Below are 21,506 nucleotides of genomic sequence, written 5' to 3'. Positions count from 1 at the left end.
TGAAAGGCTTTAAGAAATTTGAGTTTAAGAAGATCAATCAGCATACAGAGGTCCAACCAGTTTTGCCAACGGCTTCTGGGCAGGAATCATAATCAGAATCATAATTCTTTATTTGTTTTGTTTTTTTTGTTTTTTTTTTAGTAAGGTGACCTTGGGTACTGAGAGTCACCTAGAAATGAAATGTATTTTTATGATTATTATTATTTGAATAAAATATTATCAGGCTAGAAACTTTTCACAACATCCTGCCCTTCGAGGCGCAATACACAAGTGTCAGTTTATGCAGACCAATACTAATTTTGTGCTCAAATTGACTAAATTAAAAAAAGAAAGACAAAGATATATAGGTGTGTGTGTGTGTGTGTGTGTGTGTGTGTGTGTGTGTGTGTGTGTGTTAAATCAGTTAATAAAAAATATAGCTGGTACATGTTCACTAATTGGCAGAATTTTACATAGCAATATGCAGGTCAGATGATGAGACAATGATAAGATAATGATTAAAATTTTTATATCAAAAGAAATTAACCGTTAGTGTCTGATTTTTACAAAAGAAAAAAAAAAGTATTTGTTTTTTTTTATCTTTCATTCATCCTCTTTAAATAATTCACAGCAATATGAAAAAACCGACCAACACTTTATTAAATCCAGCCTGTGTTTTCTCTCAGGTTCATGAACTCCATGAAGAGGAAGCTCAATGGGTCAACTATGATGAGGATGAGCTGCTTGTCAAGATACAACTGGCAGACAGCATCTTTGACACTTTGGTGAAAGACACTGTGAATGTGTTCTCACTTATTTCTGAAAAGCGAGCCAAAAGAGAGACCCCTTCCTGATGTCTTTAAACGTAAAGTCCTAAATCTTCCTAAATCCTAGTTTTCTTCACCATATTGAACTGCAGACAACATGATACCCCTCTATCCACCTCCAGCTCATGTGCCAACAGCAACCCTCGGATGCCTTCGGTCCCTCTATTAGCTGTCAGCTTCAACAACTTATGTCTGTGACATTCATTTGATGAATTTGCTTCAGCGGACCGCAGTGATGATTCAATTTATTTAACACACAAAACACCTCTTAAACAATCCAGCCTTGCTATACATTTACACCATCTGGTCCCAATTCTCACCTCCTGCACTGGTCATTTTGTGACTGCCAGTAGAAGAATAAGTGGGTGTGTTGATGGGCTGGACTGTGCCATTTGTAAGCATGGAAAAGTCCTTGAATGCTGCTAAACTTGTTGCTCCACGTAGAACAGCAGGAGATTGTTAAATATTGTCCTGACGTAAAAGATATATACATAAAATCGAAAATTGTAAAAGGAGTAAGCAAGAAGACAGTGTAGCCTGGAAGTTTAGCTTAAATTAAAACTATTTAAATTGCTGTGTGGACTTTGGCAAAGATAACACACGAGCCAAGCTGACCTTCACCGACAGTAGAGAATTTTAACCTTTTGTTCCCACAAGATTTTCTTTCTTTATATAAATCTAACATCATTATCTTGCTGAATTGTCTTTAAATTCTTTTAGAACTATGCTGAACAATAATTTTTAACATTTCACATAAGAGTTCTTCTAAAATCCTCTATTGTATTTGATCAGATGTAGCCAGGCTGTACTGTGACTCCTTAATTATTTATGATGTCAAAATGTTTGATTAGTGGAGAAAAAAAAAACATTAAGAATTGTAAATGATCTTGTTAACGTTTTGTAAAGGAAATCTTAACGTTGAAAAAGCACAATTAGAAATGTGAATGGTATTATGGCAATACATTGTGTCGGAGAAACCGGAGAAAGAACATGGGGGGGGGGTCAGTTTTATTATTTAATTTGTAGCGTTAATAATTAACTGGAACTGTTTAACTGGGTGACCTGCAGGTACAATTGTCCAGTGGGTCGGTGCAATCAGTGTGTCCCACTTCCATACTGTATGTGAATATTGTAAAGCTAAAGAGTGAAAACAATCTTGGCCTTTAATTTAATATTTGTGGTAATAATAAGGGTTTCACCCTTTAGCTTTTCACTACAAGTTACTTACATCTGTTGGAGCTGCATTGTACTACAAAATGACCATCGTTTTCACACTCTAATCTAGCAAAGTTTTATGAGCATTCTTGTTTTTTTGTTTCGTTTTTGTTAGTTTTTTAAAAAATCAGAAATAGTTTGGTTTTTTTTTTTATGTGTTTAAAACAGTTTGGGATTAAAGTGGGACACTTGAGACTAGCAGAAGGCTTGAATTTTTTCAGGTCAGATTATGGGGCAGTACCGAAATGCTGGATTTGAGTCTTATCGACAGTATCTTTACTTTATCTGACCAGAGAAACCACCTGTAGTTGTCTCGTTGCTTTTTATCTTGTTAAAGATTGCCAGCAAAACATTTTATCCTTATGAAGCATCCTCTCCCCATGCTCCATTTAAGTGCCTCTTTAAGTTGTCATAGATGAATAACCTTTTGTTAGCGTGAGGATGCTTCAGACCTCTATTCTTTAAACTGCTGTATCATCCTGTTTTGCCCCTATTTAACTGTTCTTCCTTCTCACAGTTTACCAGTCCTCCAGTTTCTGCCTTATCACTCTTTCTGTGTCAAAACAGGATGTAAAACCTAAAAATGACAAGCTTTTCATCAGGCCGCTCATGCTCTCATGCATTAAAACGAAGTTGTCATTTTCTTGATTAGCAGTTAAAGGAACTACTTAGCAGGCACTCTGCATAGAGTAGCTTCAGCAGACTGCACAGTGGGAATTATTGAGTCGATGTGGGTTAACATATAGAATTTTTTCCAAGGGCTTATTTGGACCCAAGTTTTTTAAGTGTCACGGCTGCTTTGATCCAGCAAAACTTTGTACAGTAAATGTGACATGTATAATGGAGCTCACTAATCCTCAGACTAGAGCTTAAGTGACCTTAAACTGAGTCCTTTTCTACTGTCAGCAATGCTGAGTTTTGTTCAAATTGTAAATGATACAAAATAGAATAAGACCAAAACCATTTGATACCGATGTCTTCATGCTGTATGAATTGTATGCCTTGTCTAAAGGCATATCTAACTGTAGTAGCTACATCATTAGTATCTTTAGAAATTATTTCTGCAAAGCTTTATTGCAAACCCTCTGACTTTTTCCCTTTTGAACTGATTGTATGTGGAACAGCGTTAAGTTCCCCTCTCTAACTATGCAGTACTAAGTCATATTACTTGTTTTTAATGTATGGACCAAACAGCTTCTGACCTCTTCTGTTGTCTGTAAGTAAAATAAATCTAGTAGCTGTAGCTTCAAGCTGTTTGGTAAAGGCTGGGTTTACTCCTATCTACTGGTCTGAGTCTAGTTTTCTAAGCAAGAACTTGGAGCAGTTTTACATTAAATCAAATGTTTGGTTTGATCAATAAAAACAAAGTTAAAAAGTAGGCACAAAATATTTATTAGAGTAATCCTGGCAGAGTAGACTTCCCTTCTCACCTTTTGAAATGTCTCTGAATATTTATAATAATGTTCTGTGAGTGTGCCTTCAGGACACTTTAAGACTTGTACATTTCTTCTGAGTGTAAATATACTGTCTGTCCAATTTGACCCACTGTTACTGTAACCTGGATGATTGTTGTAAAATAAACACTGTTTACTTTGCAAATATGTACATAGTATATATTTGTTAACTAAATGAAATTTGGAACTGTAAATAAAGCTTTTGTTGTTTCTGAAAATTTATCTGGGTATTTTAATTGCCACGGTTTTAATGTGGGTGTCAAGTATGCAGAGGGTGTTACCACAAGTTGTTTTTAGTGCCAACAGCAAAGAAGGCACTTTTCCCATAATGTTTACCAACCTAACTAAATTCACATGTAGTGCTGTGTCTACTGGTTTCTGTTAACTCTTTGATAACATGTTTTGAATGTGGTCATGTTGCAATGCATAGACCGCCCTTTTAAAGCCACATCCCTCTGTGTCTAAACATTCAATAGTGATATTCATGGATCCTGAACTCATTCAGAGCAGTTGTCTGGGATTTTCTAGGTTTATGCAACTATGACTTAAGGGGCAATTCTCTAAAGTTAGTATTTGGCTTTGGTCAATGAATGAATGTATTTGGCGTTAAATTTACTAAAGATACAATGAGAATGAACTAAGATTATATATATATATATATATATATATATATATATATATATATATATATCCCAGAGGCGAAAATGCAGTGTTATGGTAGTACCTTTCTGTTTTGCTGTAAACTTGGAAAAAGCCTCTTACTGAATCACTGACTTTCCTCACTCAGGATTATGTTCAGCAGCTTGTGAGGCAATCTTGGAATGAAATTTTTCCCAATGTGGAAGTTCAAGCAAATGTCTGACTTCCTAACTAAGAGAAGTACTAATTACTTCTTGATCCAGACTTAGTCCTATGAGAAATTAATTCTTTTCTATGATGCCTCCTACAGTTTGCATCATGTTCTTTGAAAAAGTGCCTCCAAAGCAAACTATTTTCTTTGACTCATTTGGTCTCACTGCACGTGTGCTGAATAAAAGAAGGTTCTCTTCAACAAATCGGTTTTAATCTTTCACAGTGAAAAGCATTTCAAAAGATTTGCTTCGTTCATGAATGTCACATCCCTCATTTCTGATGTCTTTCCTTCTTAAACACGAGCTTGTTGCAACTTGGTCCATTTCTACATAAACAGTATGATAATTAGCTTCATCACGCTGCTCATGCATTTTATGGTGTTTTTCTTTATAAATGACATCTTTAGTTTTACATTTTTTACCTGACAGGCGAAGACCAAATGAATTTTAATATCTATTTTTTTTTCATACGATCCCTGAGATGTTAAAGAGAAGACGTTAAAAGTTGTTAAAAGGTCTAAAAAAAAAAAAAAAAAAAAAAAAAAAAACTCCTTTTCTTCTATACTTGTTTGGCACTAAAAGTAGGCTACTAAATAATGACTGAATCTATTCAGTCTTCAAGTCTACTTCCCAAATCTAGGATGAGTTTATACTTTTTACTGCCTCAAAGAGTTATAAATCTGTTAAATTGCGCTGCTTGTTATAGCTAAGTTATTTCCTGTTGGACCGCGAGCGCAGACCTTCACGACACATCACCTCGCCATTACTGGAGGATTTAATTAAACGTCGTCCACACATTCACATCAAGAAACGTCAACCCAGACAAATGACAGCGGAGACTTGTGGCTGTAACACTTTTTTTTTTTTTTTTATCCTTTTCAGAGGAGGTAGGGTCGGTAAGGGGAGGACCCACGAAGCCTGCTGGCAGTGAGGTGGAAAAAAAAGCAGCAGAGGGAGAAAAAGTTGTGAAGTTTTTGACAGCGGAGTAAAGCGGCGCAAAGAGTGATCAGTTAGCGGCAGCTCGGAGCGGGAAGATGGCGCGGCGCTGTAGCCGTGCCACGTCTCGGTTTACTGAGGCGCAGCAAAAATATCCTCAAAAGAAAGCAGCTGCGGGTGTTTTGTTGTGTTTGTGTCTTCTTGTTTCCTCTGCGGAGGCCGGACTATACTCAGCTTCCGACCAGATCGTGTTGTTAACTCCGGAAAACGTGGAGGTGGTTTTGGTAAACTCCACAGCTGCCACGGTCGTGGAGTTTTATGCTTCGTGGTGCGGACACTGTATCTCCTTTTCCCCACTTTACAAAAGGCTGGCCAGTGATATCAAAGGTTGGTATAGACCTCACGAAGAGTCACGTAGCAGCTGCTGCTCACTCTGACGTGTAATAGTTTTAATCAATACTTAATAAGGGTATTGATCCAGCTCGACATGTTTTTGACTTTGTTTTTTCTGTTTTTAGCCTATGCGAACTTCTGCAAATATCCAACTATAGCAGTAAATGTTCTGTTCTTTTTTTTTTTTTTTTTTTTTTTTTTTTTAAAAGACAGCTTCACTTCTTATTCTCACACACTTTTTTTTAAGTCATCATTTTTTGCCCCTACATAATATATTAGCAGCACCCACCTCCCATCCAGAAGGTTTCTTCTCCTCCTTTGACCAGTATTTGTAGGGTCCTGTGCATTTTGGTTCTTGCTTTCCTTTCAGACTGTGCTTGGTAAATAATGTAACACCACAAAATTAATTCTTTATTTTCCAATAGAAAAGCATCATCAAGTTTCATTGGTAGCCTACTTGATTCATTTGCATTCATAATCTGCAATCTCCTTAACTTTCAGTGTTGCAAAGTGGACTTTCAACAAAGCATCAAAAAGTTTGAGCCAAACTTTAAGGATTTAAAATCTCAAGTCCCTGCTGGCCTGACTTATTTATCTGCAGGAACAGCAAGCTGTGCTTCTATCTGTTAATTAGAGCATGTGATCTAATAAAACTGGGTTTATTCTGCTCAGCTCTGCGGCTACCCATCACGTCCGCTGTCTTAGGGTTATTTTCTGTGCCCCATGTCAAAAGAAATATCACACAGCAATGCAAATCAATATAATTAGGTTGACAGTCAAGAGGCAAAGATTTATATCGAGACAGAGGGTCCAGCAGAGTCACTGGGTATTTCAGGTCTGTGTGTCACTCTCATGCAGTCAGTAGTGGTAAATCATGACTTGGCATGCTGTAAAATCTTCTGGGAGAAAAATTATTTTGCAAGGCTTCAGTAGAAACTAGGAATGTAAGCAGATTATGATAACTTTGCATTGGCATCAGGGTCTTTGTAATCTGTGTATAAGTCTAATACCTCCTTTCACTTTTGAATAGAAGACAACACTGAAAACAAGCATGTTTATCCTGAATGTCCCAGTCCAAGTCCACTCAGTTAGTGTGATCATTTCTATGAAAACAACGGTTCACTTCTGTGTCAACACAGGTGGTACAAAGATAACCTTAGGACATCATTTAGTGTCAGCAATCTGCACAGGACACTGTAGTTAGTACACTAAATATTTACTATGGCTCACTTGCTCTCCGTTTGTCTCTGTCAGAGTGGAAACCAGCTGTGAACCTAGCAGCTGTAGACTGTGCTTCAGAGGAGAACAGAAAGGTCTGCACTGACTACACAATTAGAGGATATCCAACTATAAAGGTAGGTTTGATATGAGCTATCTGTCATAATGTATGCTGTCTTCATGATGGCGAGGACCCAGCTCCGGTCCTTGAGGGTCACAATCCTGCAGGTTTTCCACGTATCCCCGTTCCAACACACCTGACTCAAACTAACTGACTCAGTCATTGTGCTTTATTTTTAACAATTAGAAATACAATAACTTTAGAAAGTAAAACGCAAAAGATTTACCACAGATGTGCTGAATCACTTAAAAAAAAAATAAAAAGACACAACTACAAAAGGATGCTAAATCATTTTAAAACTTGGTTACAAAAAGACACAAAACAAGAAAAATAGATGCAAGATGACTAAATTTACAATGTAAAGACAGAAATTACTGAAAAATCAGAACAGGGTTAAACAGGTAAAAAAAAATGCTTCAGAAACAGAAAAGTACACAAACAGGAACACGTACAATGACAACAAAAAGATGTAAAATGGCACAAAAATGTGGAGAAAGAGTAGAAGTATCTTCTTCCATCTTAAGTGTTTTGCTCTAATGGTGATGATGACCATTGCTTCAGTATTGTAATCTGTCTTTAACTTAGACTGATAGCAGTGAAAATGATATAACTTTAATTAAAAACAGCATTAAAACTCAGGGAAGAAAACAAGCTGCCACCTCAATCTTTAATAAATATCCTGCACAGAGGTATGCAGTGAAAGTCCCCCATTTATTCCAGGCAACCATTTCCAGCTTGTAGTGGAGCAGTAAAAATAATAATCTTCATATTTTTGCTGTACAGTTTCTAAACTGCCTATAAAATTAGAAGAGTTGCCAGTTTTGCTTAAAATTGCATTTGAATTGATTTTTAAACGCTGATGTCTTGACTTTGACCAGCGTGATATGCAAAGTAGGTTCTAGAATATAAAAGGGATTTTTTAATCCAGAATATTTATTCATCTTGTAAATATTTATACAAAGGATGGTTTTTATGTTGGTAGTACTGACTATATTTTCTCTTGCTTGTAATGGCACTATGATTTTCACACATAGATAAGATACTGGGAATTCAGCATAGTGTTTGCAGTTGGGTGAACTTTTGCATGGGCGGCAGCAACAACTGCAGAACATCTGTATTTGTATTTGCCACATATCTGATTAGTCAGCAGCAGTGTGTGTTAAAGGCCCTGCTCTCAGTCATCCAGGGAAGGCCAGTGAAACAAAGAGCTCCTTCTGTTTGAACTCACAATGGCGCTTTAACATCTGCGACTCATTTTAAACTGGGCGGATTTGAGGGTCAAGGTGGATGGAGTGGAAAGCCCACCCCCCCCACTTTAGCCGACACAATTTTATTTTGGTTTAGTTGCATCAGTGCAGTCTTGTCTAATCTTACTTATCTTTTTCTATTTAAAACAAAACGATGTTTTTTGGTTTTTTTTGCTGTTTTCATTTTATAGTTCTTCCATGCCTACTCCAAACCTGATTCTCAAGGAGTGGCTTTAAATGGTAATGGCACACACACACACACACACACACACACACACACACACACACACACACACACACACACACACACACACACACACACGTATATGCAGTTCTACCTGCATTGTAGAGTGGAAGTATACATACAGCTTATTAGGCTTGTGGTCAAACTACTAATCAGCCTTTGTCTAAACAAGATGGAGTTATCATTTATTAGCATGTAGCTGCATACGCTAAGCACTGTTCATGTCATACACACTTAATACAACATTAAACCTTTTAGCTAGTGTACATACAGTAAAGCATAATTCCTTTGATTTCTAGGCTTTCCCCGTGATGTTCGACGTCTCCGTCACACAATCATAGACAGTCTGGAAGCTCATGATGAGCCTTGGCCCCCAGCATGCCCCCCACTTGAGCCCACCAGGTGATCACTGACAACCATTAGGTTCTTTAGAGATGATCAAACATTTCTTTACTCAGTCTGTGTACTGCCCCACCTGTAATACATGTTTTATCCCAAAGCGTGTTAAATCTATGTCTATGGTCTGTCCTGTTTTATCTCTTTGAATAATTTCCAGTTACAGAATTACATTTTCCTCTCATGTTGCATCATTATTTTTCATTGAAATATTTACAGTTTTTCATATCTGATAGAATCAGTTGACAAGGCAACACGAAGAGCAGTGCCATTTATCATTTTATATAATAAAACTGGGCCACTGTAAATCCTTTATTCAATATTAGAAATCCTAAATACAAGTTCAAGTTTTTTTTTTTAACCCTGATTTACCAATAAAGTTCTTCTCATGACGCTCTTCATGGTTTCATGTTACTCAGCGTGTGTGTTGCAATGCACACATGCAGATGCAAACACATGACGTGATGATGGTTCAGCAGAAAAATGAAGCAGGAAGTTGATATTATATCTGTTGTGCATTTAAAGGGAAAGTACCAGTGCTGTTTTTGCTTCAGGTTTCAGGAGATTTTTAGTTTCATACTCGCAAATATCTCCGTGTAGCTGCCCTGCAGTTCTTCTGTATGTATGCAGGACAACAAGTCAACATAAAAAATCTCTGAATTAAATGAATACTTATAAATCTAATGCTGTCTTACACTTTTTATTGTATGATATACTTTTGCATGAAATATTGTTGTCATTTAATGATTTTTCCTAAAGGAGACTCGATCAGTCATAAATAATTTCAAGATTCATTGATGTTATTTGCCAATTTTCTTTCTTTGTTTTTTCACCTACTGACTCTAATCTGACCTCTTTGTTATGCACCTTTCTCCAGCCAAGCAGAGATTGATGTCTTTTTTGAAACCAACTCTGTCCAACACCTGGCGTTAATCTTTGAAGATAAAACCTCTTACATCGGCCGAGAGGTAATTGCTCATATTTTCATTTGCCTGTGATGTGAATTTCTTTCTGTTACTTTTGTCTGCACAAAGGGGGAGATTTGCTTTTCAAAGTTTCAACTATTTACCACTTTTTTTTAGTTTGATAAATTACATTGACACATGTGTCTTTGATGGCAGGAAACTGAATGTGCCTATTTATATATATAAAAAAAAAAAAGTCAGTATGACCCATTTTAACATGACCCAGATATTTTTCTTTAGTTTGTATTTTTTGTGTGTTTGCTTTGTGTGTATTAGGTAACCTTGGACATGTTGCAGTTTGAGAACATTGCTGTGAGGAGGGTCCTGAATACTGAGGAAGGTCTGGTGACCAGGCTGGAGGTGAAGGAGTTTCCATCCTGCTACCTTTATTATCCTGGGGGCAGCTTCACCAGACTCAGTGTGTAAGTATTTGAGTAATTGTCAATTTGAGGTTTGTTTGCCTTTTGCAGGTTGCACTTGCCTTATTCTTATCAAACTCAAGAATGAAAAAGACATACAGTTTTATGCCATTGAAGCATTTGTATTAAAGGCTGCAGTAAATGTTTGTGGTGTCGCTGGTGATATAATGCAACAGATCCAGGAAAAAGATGTTATTTGTTTTTACAAATCCTCAGTGCTTGCTACAAAGGGTCTTGCGAAAGAACAAACACAGTCACGGTCTTCTTCTGCCTGATTAAATCTCATCTCAGTGTGTTTTAGCATGTAATGGGCAAAAATCTTTATTTACAACCAGAGGAAATTATTGTTTGTTGCTCTTGATCATCAGCAACTCAGACAAAAACAATCACTGTAGGCTATTGAGATTTATCAAAAGCCCTTAGAGAGACCCCTTTTTCACAAAATGTCAACTTTCAAAGCTTTTAATTCAGTAAACTAACTTTAACACTCTGTACTCTGCTCACTTGTGCATCACTACCCCACCTGAGCTGGACCTTAGTCACAGCTGCTCAGGAGAAAGAGTGAATTTTGTTTGGCAGACTTGATCATATCTTTGAGTTCATAGTAATTGGTCGGACAGCTGTTTAAAAACAAGCAAACAATATAAACAAAACAAGAAAACAAGAAGCAAGGCATGAGTGAGCCGAACTGTGATAGTAACCCTGGCTAAGCACTGAGAGGATGTAATGAAGCATTTAGTGTCAACACAGCTGTCCTGAGCAAGCTGTTATCAGGCATGTTTGGGGCAGTTCTTGGTACAAACTGGGAAACAAAACCACTACTGTTGTGCCCTTTGTTTCTCTATCTCACATTACAGGCAGACAATTGCTTCTTTTCTCCAAATTTCACACAAACAGATAAATTGAGTTTTGACAGTATTATGAATGAAATCAAACCAAAGGACAACCCCTGAGTCAGACTTTTACTTCTCCATCCTCGTGAAAATAATTGGAGATAGAGACTAAATCAAGCTTTATATGATTTAATATTGAAGAACATCAAAGTAGTCTCTGCTTACATTCCTTTTTTTTTTTTTTTTATCTTCCATACACTGTATCAAGTACATATTGATATTTTTGTCTTTACATCCAACATCTCAAGCTTTTTGTAGTAACAATTTCCATCCAGTTTTGTCTGACTTACACAAATAAGTTCATTCTCCATCGGTTTTCATTGTTTCACATGCAACAGCTTTGCTTGCTGCTGAAAAGATTTGGCATGTGCTCATTATCTGAACCCTATTCATGAGAATACTTTTAAACATCTGGCCTCTTAATGGGATCAGAGCATCAGAATCGCTCTCATTATTCACCATCATAAAGCGGCACTGATAATTTCTCACCCTGCAAATTCATCTGGTGTTTATGCCTCTTTGTTTGGCTGTTTCAATAACTTGGCATGCAAAGAGGACTCTTTTTAGTTGACAAATGCAAAAAGGAAATGATTTATTGCTGATTTATTTATTCACCCTCCATCTCTCCCCTTCCAACCCCCCTCATCTCCATCACTGTACAGAAGGGAGGTTTTTTAATTTCTTGCATGAAAACAATGCCATTGCTTTTCTGGCTTCACCTGCCAAACAAGCCCCAGCCGCACACGGCAACAGATGGCCTCCCATCATCACTGAATGTCTGATTGATCCTGGGAGAGCAGAGTGCGCCTGTGTGTGTGTTTTATATGTGTGTATGTGTGTTGATAGAGCACATGCACAGGCGTCTAACATTCGTCATGCGTGTAATGTGTGCTGGTCCCAGGTGAATGCATTCCCTCTCAGCCCACCCTGATGCCTGCCTACCCGCTGGCCCTGGGGATCACTGGATGAATGGTTTTCCTTCCACATCTGTACACTCCCACCAGACGCGCAGGTGTAATTGAGTCCCTGGCTGGTGTGAGTGAGCGTTGGCCCTGAGTATCCATCCTCCTTATTACCATCCTGTGCGAGTTTTACGATGTTCTCTCGCTCTCTTGTCCGTGATGAGGAGAGAAAGCAAATGAGAGGTGGAAGTGAAGGCTGGAGGGAGAGCGCATTAATAAACGAGTTTCCAGTTGCAGCGTTATCACATGGCTAAATGATCCATGATATCTCTCTTTCAGTACTGTGAAACTTGAGTGCCATATGCTCAATGTTTGAAATGGGTTCCCGCAAGCAAAGAGAAGATATTGTCCATTTAAAAAAAAAAAAAAAAAAAAATGCAGCTCATAAACAGTTTTTCATTGAAGTGAAGCGATGAAACAAAAGATTGAATGAAAAAACTACTTATTTTTGTTGTAGGTTTAGAATTAATATTGTGCTTCACTTGGCAGTGCAAAGTCAGTTACATCAGGAATCAAATATGGACCCCTGGGAGCATTGCAACCTCACCTGCATCTCCACGCTGCTTTAACAGCCTGCAACCTTTTCATTTTTCCCATGAGTTTGGCATGTCTGTGTTGTATATCAAGCTACTAAATGGTATGGAAAGTTATTGACAACCAGGGACCATTTCTGTACAGAATAAGTATCTTTACGCGTCTGGTTTTAATGGATCCAAAAACTTCCTCCACCATTGAGGTAATTTATGTACTCAAGTCTCAAAATAGCCAGTCTGTCATACTTCCTTCCCACAGCAACACAGAGGCACGTACTTTCTACTCCTACGCCCTCCAGAGGCTGCCTGGGTTGGTGCGATCAGGAAAGCCTCATCCTGTCTCCAGAGAAAGTCTGGCCAACAGAACAGAGGGGGCCTGGAGACCATTCAACAGGTATGAACCAGCCAGACTTGGCTTCGTCTTATTGTCTATTGCTATTATTTCTATTTTTCCTAAATGACTGTGTTTGCTTTGGTGGCCAGGTCCAGTGTTTATATGGCCGATCTGGAGTCTACCCTTCACTATTCCCTGCGTGTGGAAGTGGCTTCTTATTCTGTCATTCAAGGAGATGCCCTGAATTCTCTCAAGAACTACATCTCTGTTCTGGCAAAGGTAACACTGCATCCAAACCACACATGCTATATAAACACACCAATTAAAAAGCAACAGAAATGACAGAATTAAGGGAGGAATGAAAGCTGTGGAAGTTTCTTGTGATATGCTGCACTGAAAATTTTTAAAGGTGTAAACAAGTAGCTTTCATCTTCTCTCACCTTTGACTTTTTATTATCTGAATAATTTAGAAGATAAAATGTTAAGTTCAGTCAAAAGTAGTTTGCATGAAAATGCTTTAGATGCCTCGGTTTTTATAGAAACAACACGAGGCTCCTGCATATTACTGTTTAAAGGTGTGCAGTTTCAGCAGGACACCACTAGATGGAGAGTGAGACAGCAAATCGTTGGTCCACGCTGGATCTCAGCATTAGGATTTCAGCATTTAGTTCTAAACTCACCTTCCTCGTAACATGCTTTTTTTTATTTTTCTAGCAACCATTACAAAATTTCACAGATTTACCTAATGGGGTGAAATTTGCTGTTGTTTTTAGTGCCTCTATAGAAACACTCGCACATCTTATTGAAAACAAAAGTGGATGTCATTGACTGGAACAGAAGCAGAAAGACTCTCGTGGGTATTGTTGACCCTCTTGATGCTGTCTCCCAGGGGGGACTGAAGCTTGGCTTCCACCCACTCCCAGCCTGCAGCCTGATTAGGATGAAACCTCACTGGGAAACCCCAGCAACCACTTCTCTTCCTCCAGCTTGTGCTGAATCCCCACTTGTGGTTTCTGCAAACAGTTTTTAGTCAATAAATGTGTAACTGGTTTTCTTCTTTTGCTTATCCCCTATATTCTCTTTATTTCAGATCTTTTACTTAATTGGACATCCACTGTTTTTTTTTTTTTGTTTTTTTTTGTTTTGTTTTTTTTATAAATGTCCAGGATTTAATATTTATTCAGTTAGGCTTATGACAGTGTCCTGCATATGGTGGCTTTCTTGAGCTACTATTTGTCACTTGTCAAGTATTCCTTCGTTTACAAAGTGTGCCAGTCTGGCAAACATGTTGTGATGATGAGGCCTGACCTGCTAACCCTGCCCTTATTGGCTACACACCAGGCTGTTTCACTGCCCTGGTCTTCCACCAATCTCTCTGATTATATCTCACTCTCCAGGGAGGCGTCATGGTAAGCCCGTCTGTGTCACTATATGCGTGCATGTAGGAGGGGTGGATGGATGTGTGTGTGTGTGTGTGTGTGTGGCTTGGGGTGTGTGTGTGTGTGGCTTGGGTGGGCGGTAAGGGCACTGTGGCCTCCCATTAGCTCTGGTTTGTTTGGTCAATAGCAGTGAGTCCCAGTGGTATTTTTAGCCTACCCCCCCCCCCCCCCAAAAAAAGAAAAAAACAGACCAGCCACTGCTTAGCAGGTCTTTGTGTAGCTGAAGAGGTTGTCATTGTTACAGATGAGTGCAACTTCTGATGGCACTCTTTGACATTTGGCTGATGCAAAAGGCTGCATGGTTTCAGCCAGGCCTCTGAGAAAACTTTTGTAAATCAGGATGGGAAAGAAAAAGAGGGGAAATATGACAGTGTAAGGTTTGCAGTTGTATTTGCTCTTCATGCAGTGAGACACATCTTTTTAATCAGCCTTCAAGCTTTGTAATTGACCTTGTTTCAGACTCAACTACAAATACATTTTACCTCATTTTTAATTCTCAATAAATAATAATGCACAATAATAAAACAAAAATGTGTAAAATTTTAAAGGAAAATCTGGACTGAAAACTTGTGTCAGTTCTGGAGTATTTTGGCTCCCAGCAGCCTGTTATGTTGATTGCAGAAAAGAATGTAATTTGTCTGACCAGACTTTCATAAAGACCCGATTAATGGACAGATTATTTTGTTTTTGGCATCATCATTTCAGACTGGTGGGGGAAGACTGTGTGAGAGTAATGTACTATACGTTTATTAGTTACAGAAAATCACTTTATTTTAGATGGTTTTACTTTCTTAAAAACACACAGTATATAAAACCAGACACTTGCACTTCCTGCATGAGTTGTGTGATTACATCAGAGTTAAAGTGACTCATTATGACATGACCTTGACATTTGTCATCATTTCAGTCTCGTCCAGTAATCATGAATCATTCCTGCATAAACAATCAATGATTAGTTTATTTGCAGGTGTAAGTTTACACTTGCTATAGTTTTCAAAGCTTATTAATTATCATAATTTTCAAGAATATGACCTATTAAAATGATCTTTTTAATTGACAGTTCTTAACACACTTGTTCAAGTAACATTTCAGAAATGTTAAAAATGTTAACATATTTAAGAAGCTCACAGTTTGAATAGTTTAATTAAAAAAATAGAAAATATATGCTATTAATTTCTGTAAATTGACAGTTGCTCTGAATGTACAGTGGTTGTCCACTAATCTATGACTTTCTAAGAAAGTCTTCTGTCAGTGTCTTGCCTCTGTGTCCTAAGGCAATATACGCATTGGCCCATGTGTGTGTGTGTTTGCGCGCGCAGTAGGCTGTAAAAGAGTGCATGCATGTTAATGGTAGTGTGTGATTGTGGCTTGTACTGTACAAAATTTGACTGGCGATGAGCTCTAGAACACAAAAAACAATTTCAGTGTAGATTATTATTCTGTCTTCAATTTCTTCTTCTCAAAATTGATGATTTATACTGTGGAGTAAACAAGCCCAGTTTTATTCATTTTTCCTTCATTTATAATCATCTAATCTTGTTGTTCTATATTTGTTGATGCATGAAAGCATTAGGTTAGCTTGTTTCTTCTTTTATTTATTTTTTTATTTTTTGTTTTGACCCGGTCATAATATTACTAGATTTACCGTCTTGTCAGGACGAAGCCGGATTTATGAATCCTCTACATGTATATGAGGATTAAAAAAAGTGGATCTTGGGTGGCATCAGAAGAATTACAGCGAGGTTTAAGGATTACACTTCTATCCTGCTTTTCTTGAAAGAAGCCCTTTAGCTCAGAGGCGGGTGGCGAGAGGAGACATAAAGGCACAGGAGACTAAAACAAAGATTTAAGAGGGGGAGATTAGGTCTGAAAGGCTTCCACCTTCTCACACCATAGACCAGAATGTCATGTTTTCATATGTGTCTGTTGCTAAGATATCCTCAGCTTTTTTTTGTTGGGTTTCTTTTTTTTTTTTGGGGGGGGTATATATGTGTATATATGTGTGTGTGTGTGTGTGTGTGTGTGTGTGTGTGTGTGTGTGTGTGTGTGTGTGTGTGTGTGTGTGTGTGTGTGTGTGTGTGTGTGTGTGTGTGTGTGTGTGTGTGTGTGTGTGTGTGTGTGTGTGTGTGTGTGAAGATGAGGCTGCTGTTCCTGTGGACTATAGTTAGATTATTTCCACTGCCTTGTGCCCCTGGTCCTGACCTGACTTGCACTGCCCTAGTACAGCCAACAGATGCCTCCCACTCAGGACCCTCACCACAAAGAGCTTGTGGTTTCTCAAGTGCCGCTGATACTAATCGGATGAGAGATGACATATTGCTGGGGTGAATGGGATTATTATGGTCCAGCTAGGATGAGGGCAGGAGGGGTACGCACTTTGCGTCTTGTCTAGATCTTGTCTAGATCCCAGAGACCATCCAAACTAAAGGCTGATCTTAAATATTACATTTTAGGTAAGATAGTTACTAAAATATTATATTAGTATTCCATCACCAAAATGATTTTTTTTTTTTTTTTTTTAAACACAAAACAACTGTCTTCCAGTTCAGTTTTAGACATCATCACAGCACTGAGACTGCTCTGACCAAACAGATCATTGACATGTTTACATACAGACAGTGAAAATAGTCTCTTTGTTTTACAGGAGCTCAGTGCTGCATTTGATATAGTTGACCACAATATATTAGTCAAACGACTGGATAATGGAATGGGCTTCCCTGTCACTGCAGCAGAAATTACATGTGGGGTTCCCCAAGCCTGCTTTCTTTTTTTTTTTTTTTTTTTTTTTTTTTTTTAAACTTTTTGAATAGTTTTTATCTGTTTTTTTCTTTTTTCTTTCCTTCTTCTTCTTCTTGTAAATTTTAAATGATGTTTCTTATTAATCGGTCACATACTCAGTCATGGCTTTGATGTCTTCTCCGTGTGGCCCACAGAGGACATTTCAGGCTGTGATCTCAAAGTACCCTCTCAGAATATCATCAGCTTCATTATACCAGATTTGATAGTCTTTAAGATGACTGCTCAGCCATGTGCTTATAGGTGGAGGTAAGAAGAAGATTATGATCTGATCCTCCTAAAGAAGGTAGAGCAAAGGAGCTATTTGCATTTTTATCATTTGCACAAAATAAGTCCAACATCTTATTTTCTATAATGGGGCAGCTAACAAATTCTTTGAATGTTGGTTAAGATGTTACATCACATGCCACATCTGCAGCAGGACTAGGTATAATATAAACCGTTACTAGAATAGCACAGGTAAGCTCTGGGTAGTAGGGACGAAAACTTACAGCTAACAGTTCAACGTTCCTTGTGCAGATTTTCTACTTTACATGTCCAGGATGGCATTAAAAAAAACACTGCCTCCTTTTAGCTTTTGGCTGTTTTTGTTGTTGGGGCCTGCTTCCAAAGTCTTGAAACCTGACATGTGTTCATGCAGTCATGCCTTGTGAAGTACATAATACTGCATTCCCTGTATTCTTTTTTTAGACTTGAGATTGTCTTGAAAAAAGTAAATTTTGTCTTTTAAAATACAGAAACAGTAAGATTGGAGCTTCTACGGTGTCCCACCACCTTGTGGAGCATTTTAGAAGGGGATGGAAAGATAGCAGGAGTTTCTGTTGCCTATGGTAATGAGCAACACTGTCTGACAACATCGAATGGAAAAAGATAGCTTTAGGCTAAATTAGGCAGTACAGTTGAGTTGTCGAGAAGAAAGCTGGCAACTTCAGCATTCCTTTTAAAACCTTTCTTCTTGCTGAGTTACTTCCACTTTGGGAAGGCTAATCTGACGTTGATCTTTTTTGGATGCTGCAGTCACACCGCCTTTTAAGTGCCCTATTTTTGCTTTCTTGGTGCTGAATAAAATTACTCCTGTGCTGCTTCTGCACATCCTGCAGGTTTGTACATAATGGAAGAGATTTTCTGACTTGATTGGGTAGTAGGGCTCTTGTTTTGATCTCTTTCAGCCTCTGAATTATTTTGCACTGGCTCATAGTTCTCATTGCACGTTGATGCCATTTGTCCCTTACAGGCAGCTTTAGTTTCATGATAGCATATCATAGACTGTCATGGTACTTTGACAAATTATTAGTGGAGGTCATAGTTCACCCATGTTAACACATGTACAGTTACAAGTTTTGGCCAGTAAACAGAAAGTATTACAGAATGTCCCTTGAATAAGCCTGTTCACTTGAGCTTTATTCTCTGCACATTTTGACAAAACTATGCTTTCGGTTGGGCTATGCTGGTTCTGACTTCATCAGCTTCATGTTTAACCAGCTCTTGTCAGAAAGTGAGAAGATTATTAGTTGGCCTTGTAGATCAGCAGTGCAGTATCTACTAAAGGTAGAAAAATTTTGGTGTTTAGAGATCACTAGACACATGGAGCTCATGAATGGTGCTGCCCAGTGATGCTAACCTAAGCCCATTAACTCTAAGAGAAAACACCTGCGTTTACTCTGGGAGTTAAATTCATATGGTTGTTTAATGAGCTTTTCTGACCAGTCGGCACTTAGACATCAGATCCCCACCTAAACCTATTATAACATTCTGCTCTCAGCAAGCTGCACGCATCACTGGCCTTTGCGTCTGCTTTACATTCCGGTTTTCAGTGTTTTGCGCTGTTTTTTTTCCATTTCCCGTTTCTCAGTTTGTGAGTAGAGCAAGAATATATGAGCTACTGGTTAGTGTACTTGTAAGTGCATGCTCGGTGTGTTATATATTGTGCAAAAATGGCTTCCATTCGAGAGTTCCAAGATGAAAACAACTACTGACCAAAAAGAACACAAAGGCTGATCTCACATTTGCCAAGAAACATCTTGATGATTCCCAAGACTTTTGGAAAATTATTCTTTGGACTGACGAGACAAAAGTTGAACTTTTGTAGAAGGTGTGCGTCCTTTGTAAAAATAAAATTGTTTGATAAAAAAGACTAGTGTGCTGGTCTGGGGCTGCTTTGCTGCTTCAGGACCTGGACAATTTGCTGTGATTGATGGAACCATGAATTTCACTGTCTGCCAGAAAATCTTTAAGAAAATGTTTGAGTATCAGTTTGTGACCTAAAGTGCACTTGAGTTACGCAACAGGACAATGACCCAAAACACATCAGCAAGTCCACCACTCAAAAAAGCAAAATTAAGGTTTCAGAGTGACCGAGTCAAATTCCAGACCTGGATCCAATCGAAATGCTTTGTTGTGACCTTAAATGGGCAGTTCATGCTGCAAAACTCTCCAATGTGGCCGAGTTAAAACAATTCTGTCGAGAAGAGTGGATCAAAATTCCCCCCAAGCGATTTGACAGACCGTAACAACACTGCACTCCCACATAGCTGCCAGTTATCACAAACGCTTGTTTGCTGTTATTGCTGGGAAAAAATACTTTTTTCACATAGGGTCATGAGGCCTTAGACAGTTTTTTTCCTTAATAAATAAAATTGCCAATTAAAAAACTGCATTTTGAATTTACTCAGGTTCCTTACAGCTGGTCTGTTGAACTATTGGGTTCCCCTCACTTAGCAGTGATATCAATAATATGGTAGGTCAAAGGTTTGTTTGAAACTTTGAGTAAACAAGACGGCACAATATTGTTTGATCAATACTTTAAAACTGTTTGTACTGTAGTTTAACTGGACAAGTTTGTCATTTTTATGTGGGCTGAGTAAACTGGAAGTAAAAGTTGCTTCAGCGAGTTCCGCGGTGCAAAGAGCAGCACTGGGGATGGGAGAATGTTGGCCAATAATCTTTTAGTAGATCACTGAGGGTCCAACAAGGTGATCAGTGTGGAGCATCTGGAACAAGCAGCAGGCTGAGCCATGGATTGAAAAGTGTGTATGCAGATTTATTTAGTGGAGCAGATGGTTGAGGTTTAAATTAAAAAAGAAAAAAGAGGGGAAGAAAGGGTCCTATGTTCTCTTGTACTGATCTAAAAGAAAGAACAAATAGTTGTTTCAAGAAAAATTACAAAGTTACCATGGAAGTGATCTGTTTTGGGAGAAGAGAAAGCTTAATCTCTTTGCCTTATCTGTTCCTGAGAAATGACCCTTTTAGCATGGCTTACTGTAGGACTAAGAAGCACATTTATGACAATTTCTACCAGTCAGAATACTCAAACCATCAGCTGTTTCCATTGTAAGCATCGTGCGTTTAAAGACACGTTTATCAGTCTGTCTTCAGTCTGTCATCACTGGTCTCAGACACCCATCAGCTGGATTTCCTCCTCCTCTTTGTGTACCCATTTCACTAGTTACTGCATCATGTTTCCTCACAGCTGTGGTTGTTGCCGTGGGGATGCCAGTTTGACAAGTAGTAAATACGCAACAGGAGAAAGCCTGAGTAGGGAGTGCCTAAGTGGTTGTTAGTGGCTTAGGAAGTGGCTCTTAATGAAGGAAGAAGCTTAAGCTCAGCTATTGTCGCATTCACTTAGGTTTTTTTTTTTTTAAGGTGCTGAGAAGAGAAACATTCAAACCACAACATTTGTGGCTGTTTAAAAGCCAATGTGAGCAGCGTTGTTGCAAACCTGCTGACTTATGAAGCAGGTTTGCAATCGGTGAAGACTGATCTGAACAGTTCAATTCTGGTAAAAGCATGCAATAAACAGTTTTCAGGCAAAGTATTTCTACTTCCAAAGCTAACTGGAGGATACTGTGTGAACCAAAACCACGTTAAGATCTATTTTGTATTCTTTTATTTCCACAGTACTTCCCCGGCCGTCCTATGGTGATGAAACAGTTGAAGTCCCTAAACTCCTGGTTGAAGAGTCAGACCGCACATAACATTTCCTATGAGGCATTTAGAGAGATACTGGACAACACAGCACAAGCACAAGTAAGAAACGGCACCAGACAAACATTAAAAGCATTGCTCAGTGTTATTGTACTGCATCTGTAGTTTCCATTTTTCTATGACAAGACATCTGAAAAGCAACAGAAGAGACAATAAAATACCAGACTGATGAAGAGCTTCAGACTTAACCGCAGCTGAATCTGACGACTTTATGCATCTCTTTTACCAGACGACTGCAGTCCAATAGACTTGATGATGTGTAGGTGTTTAAAGCAAATAAACACCTGCATGAGAGAGAAT

At 38.4% G+C, this 21,506-nt stretch overlaps 2 protein-coding genes across 2 annotated transcripts in view; both read left to right on the top strand.

Annotated features, from left to right (window-relative positions):
* Window positions 1-3,576, top strand: part of cep350 (centrosomal protein 350) — a 32,210-nt gene extending 28,634 nt beyond the window's left edge. The window contains exon 37 of the mRNA XM_079245644.1: window positions 666-3,576. Within this exon, the coding sequence (XP_079101770.1) occupies window positions 666-833 (168 nt within the window). The 3' untranslated portion in view covers window positions 834-3,576. The remainder of the gene's footprint in view (window positions 1-665) is intronic.
* Window positions 3,577-5,360: 1,784 nt separating this feature from the next.
* The window catches only part of qsox1 (quiescin Q6 sulfhydryl oxidase 1), a gene marked incomplete at its 5' end in the record, with an annotated part of 29,862 nt that continues 13,716 nt past the window's right edge, over window positions 5,361-21,506 (top strand). The window contains 9 exons of the mRNA XM_079244919.1: window positions 5,361-5,649; window positions 6,910-7,010; window positions 8,433-8,481; window positions 8,785-8,887; window positions 9,759-9,849; window positions 10,123-10,268; window positions 12,913-13,047; window positions 13,137-13,266; window positions 21,120-21,248. Coding sequence (XP_079101045.1) covers window positions 5,361-5,649; window positions 6,910-7,010; window positions 8,433-8,481; window positions 8,785-8,887; window positions 9,759-9,849; window positions 10,123-10,268; window positions 12,913-13,047; window positions 13,137-13,266; window positions 21,120-21,248 — 1,173 coding nt within the window. The remainder of the gene's footprint in view (window positions 5,650-6,909; window positions 7,011-8,432; window positions 8,482-8,784; window positions 8,888-9,758; window positions 9,850-10,122; window positions 10,269-12,912; window positions 13,048-13,136; window positions 13,267-21,119; window positions 21,249-21,506) is intronic.

The sequence above is a fragment of the Telmatherina bonti genome, assembly GCF_933228915.1.
Source record: "Telmatherina bonti genome assembly, chromosome: 8".
NCBI classification, from domain to species: Eukaryota; Metazoa; Chordata; class Actinopteri; order Atheriniformes; family Telmatherinidae; genus Telmatherina; species Telmatherina bonti.
Note: the sequence above shows the minus strand (reverse complement) of the source record. Positions and strands in the feature narration are given on the sequence as shown.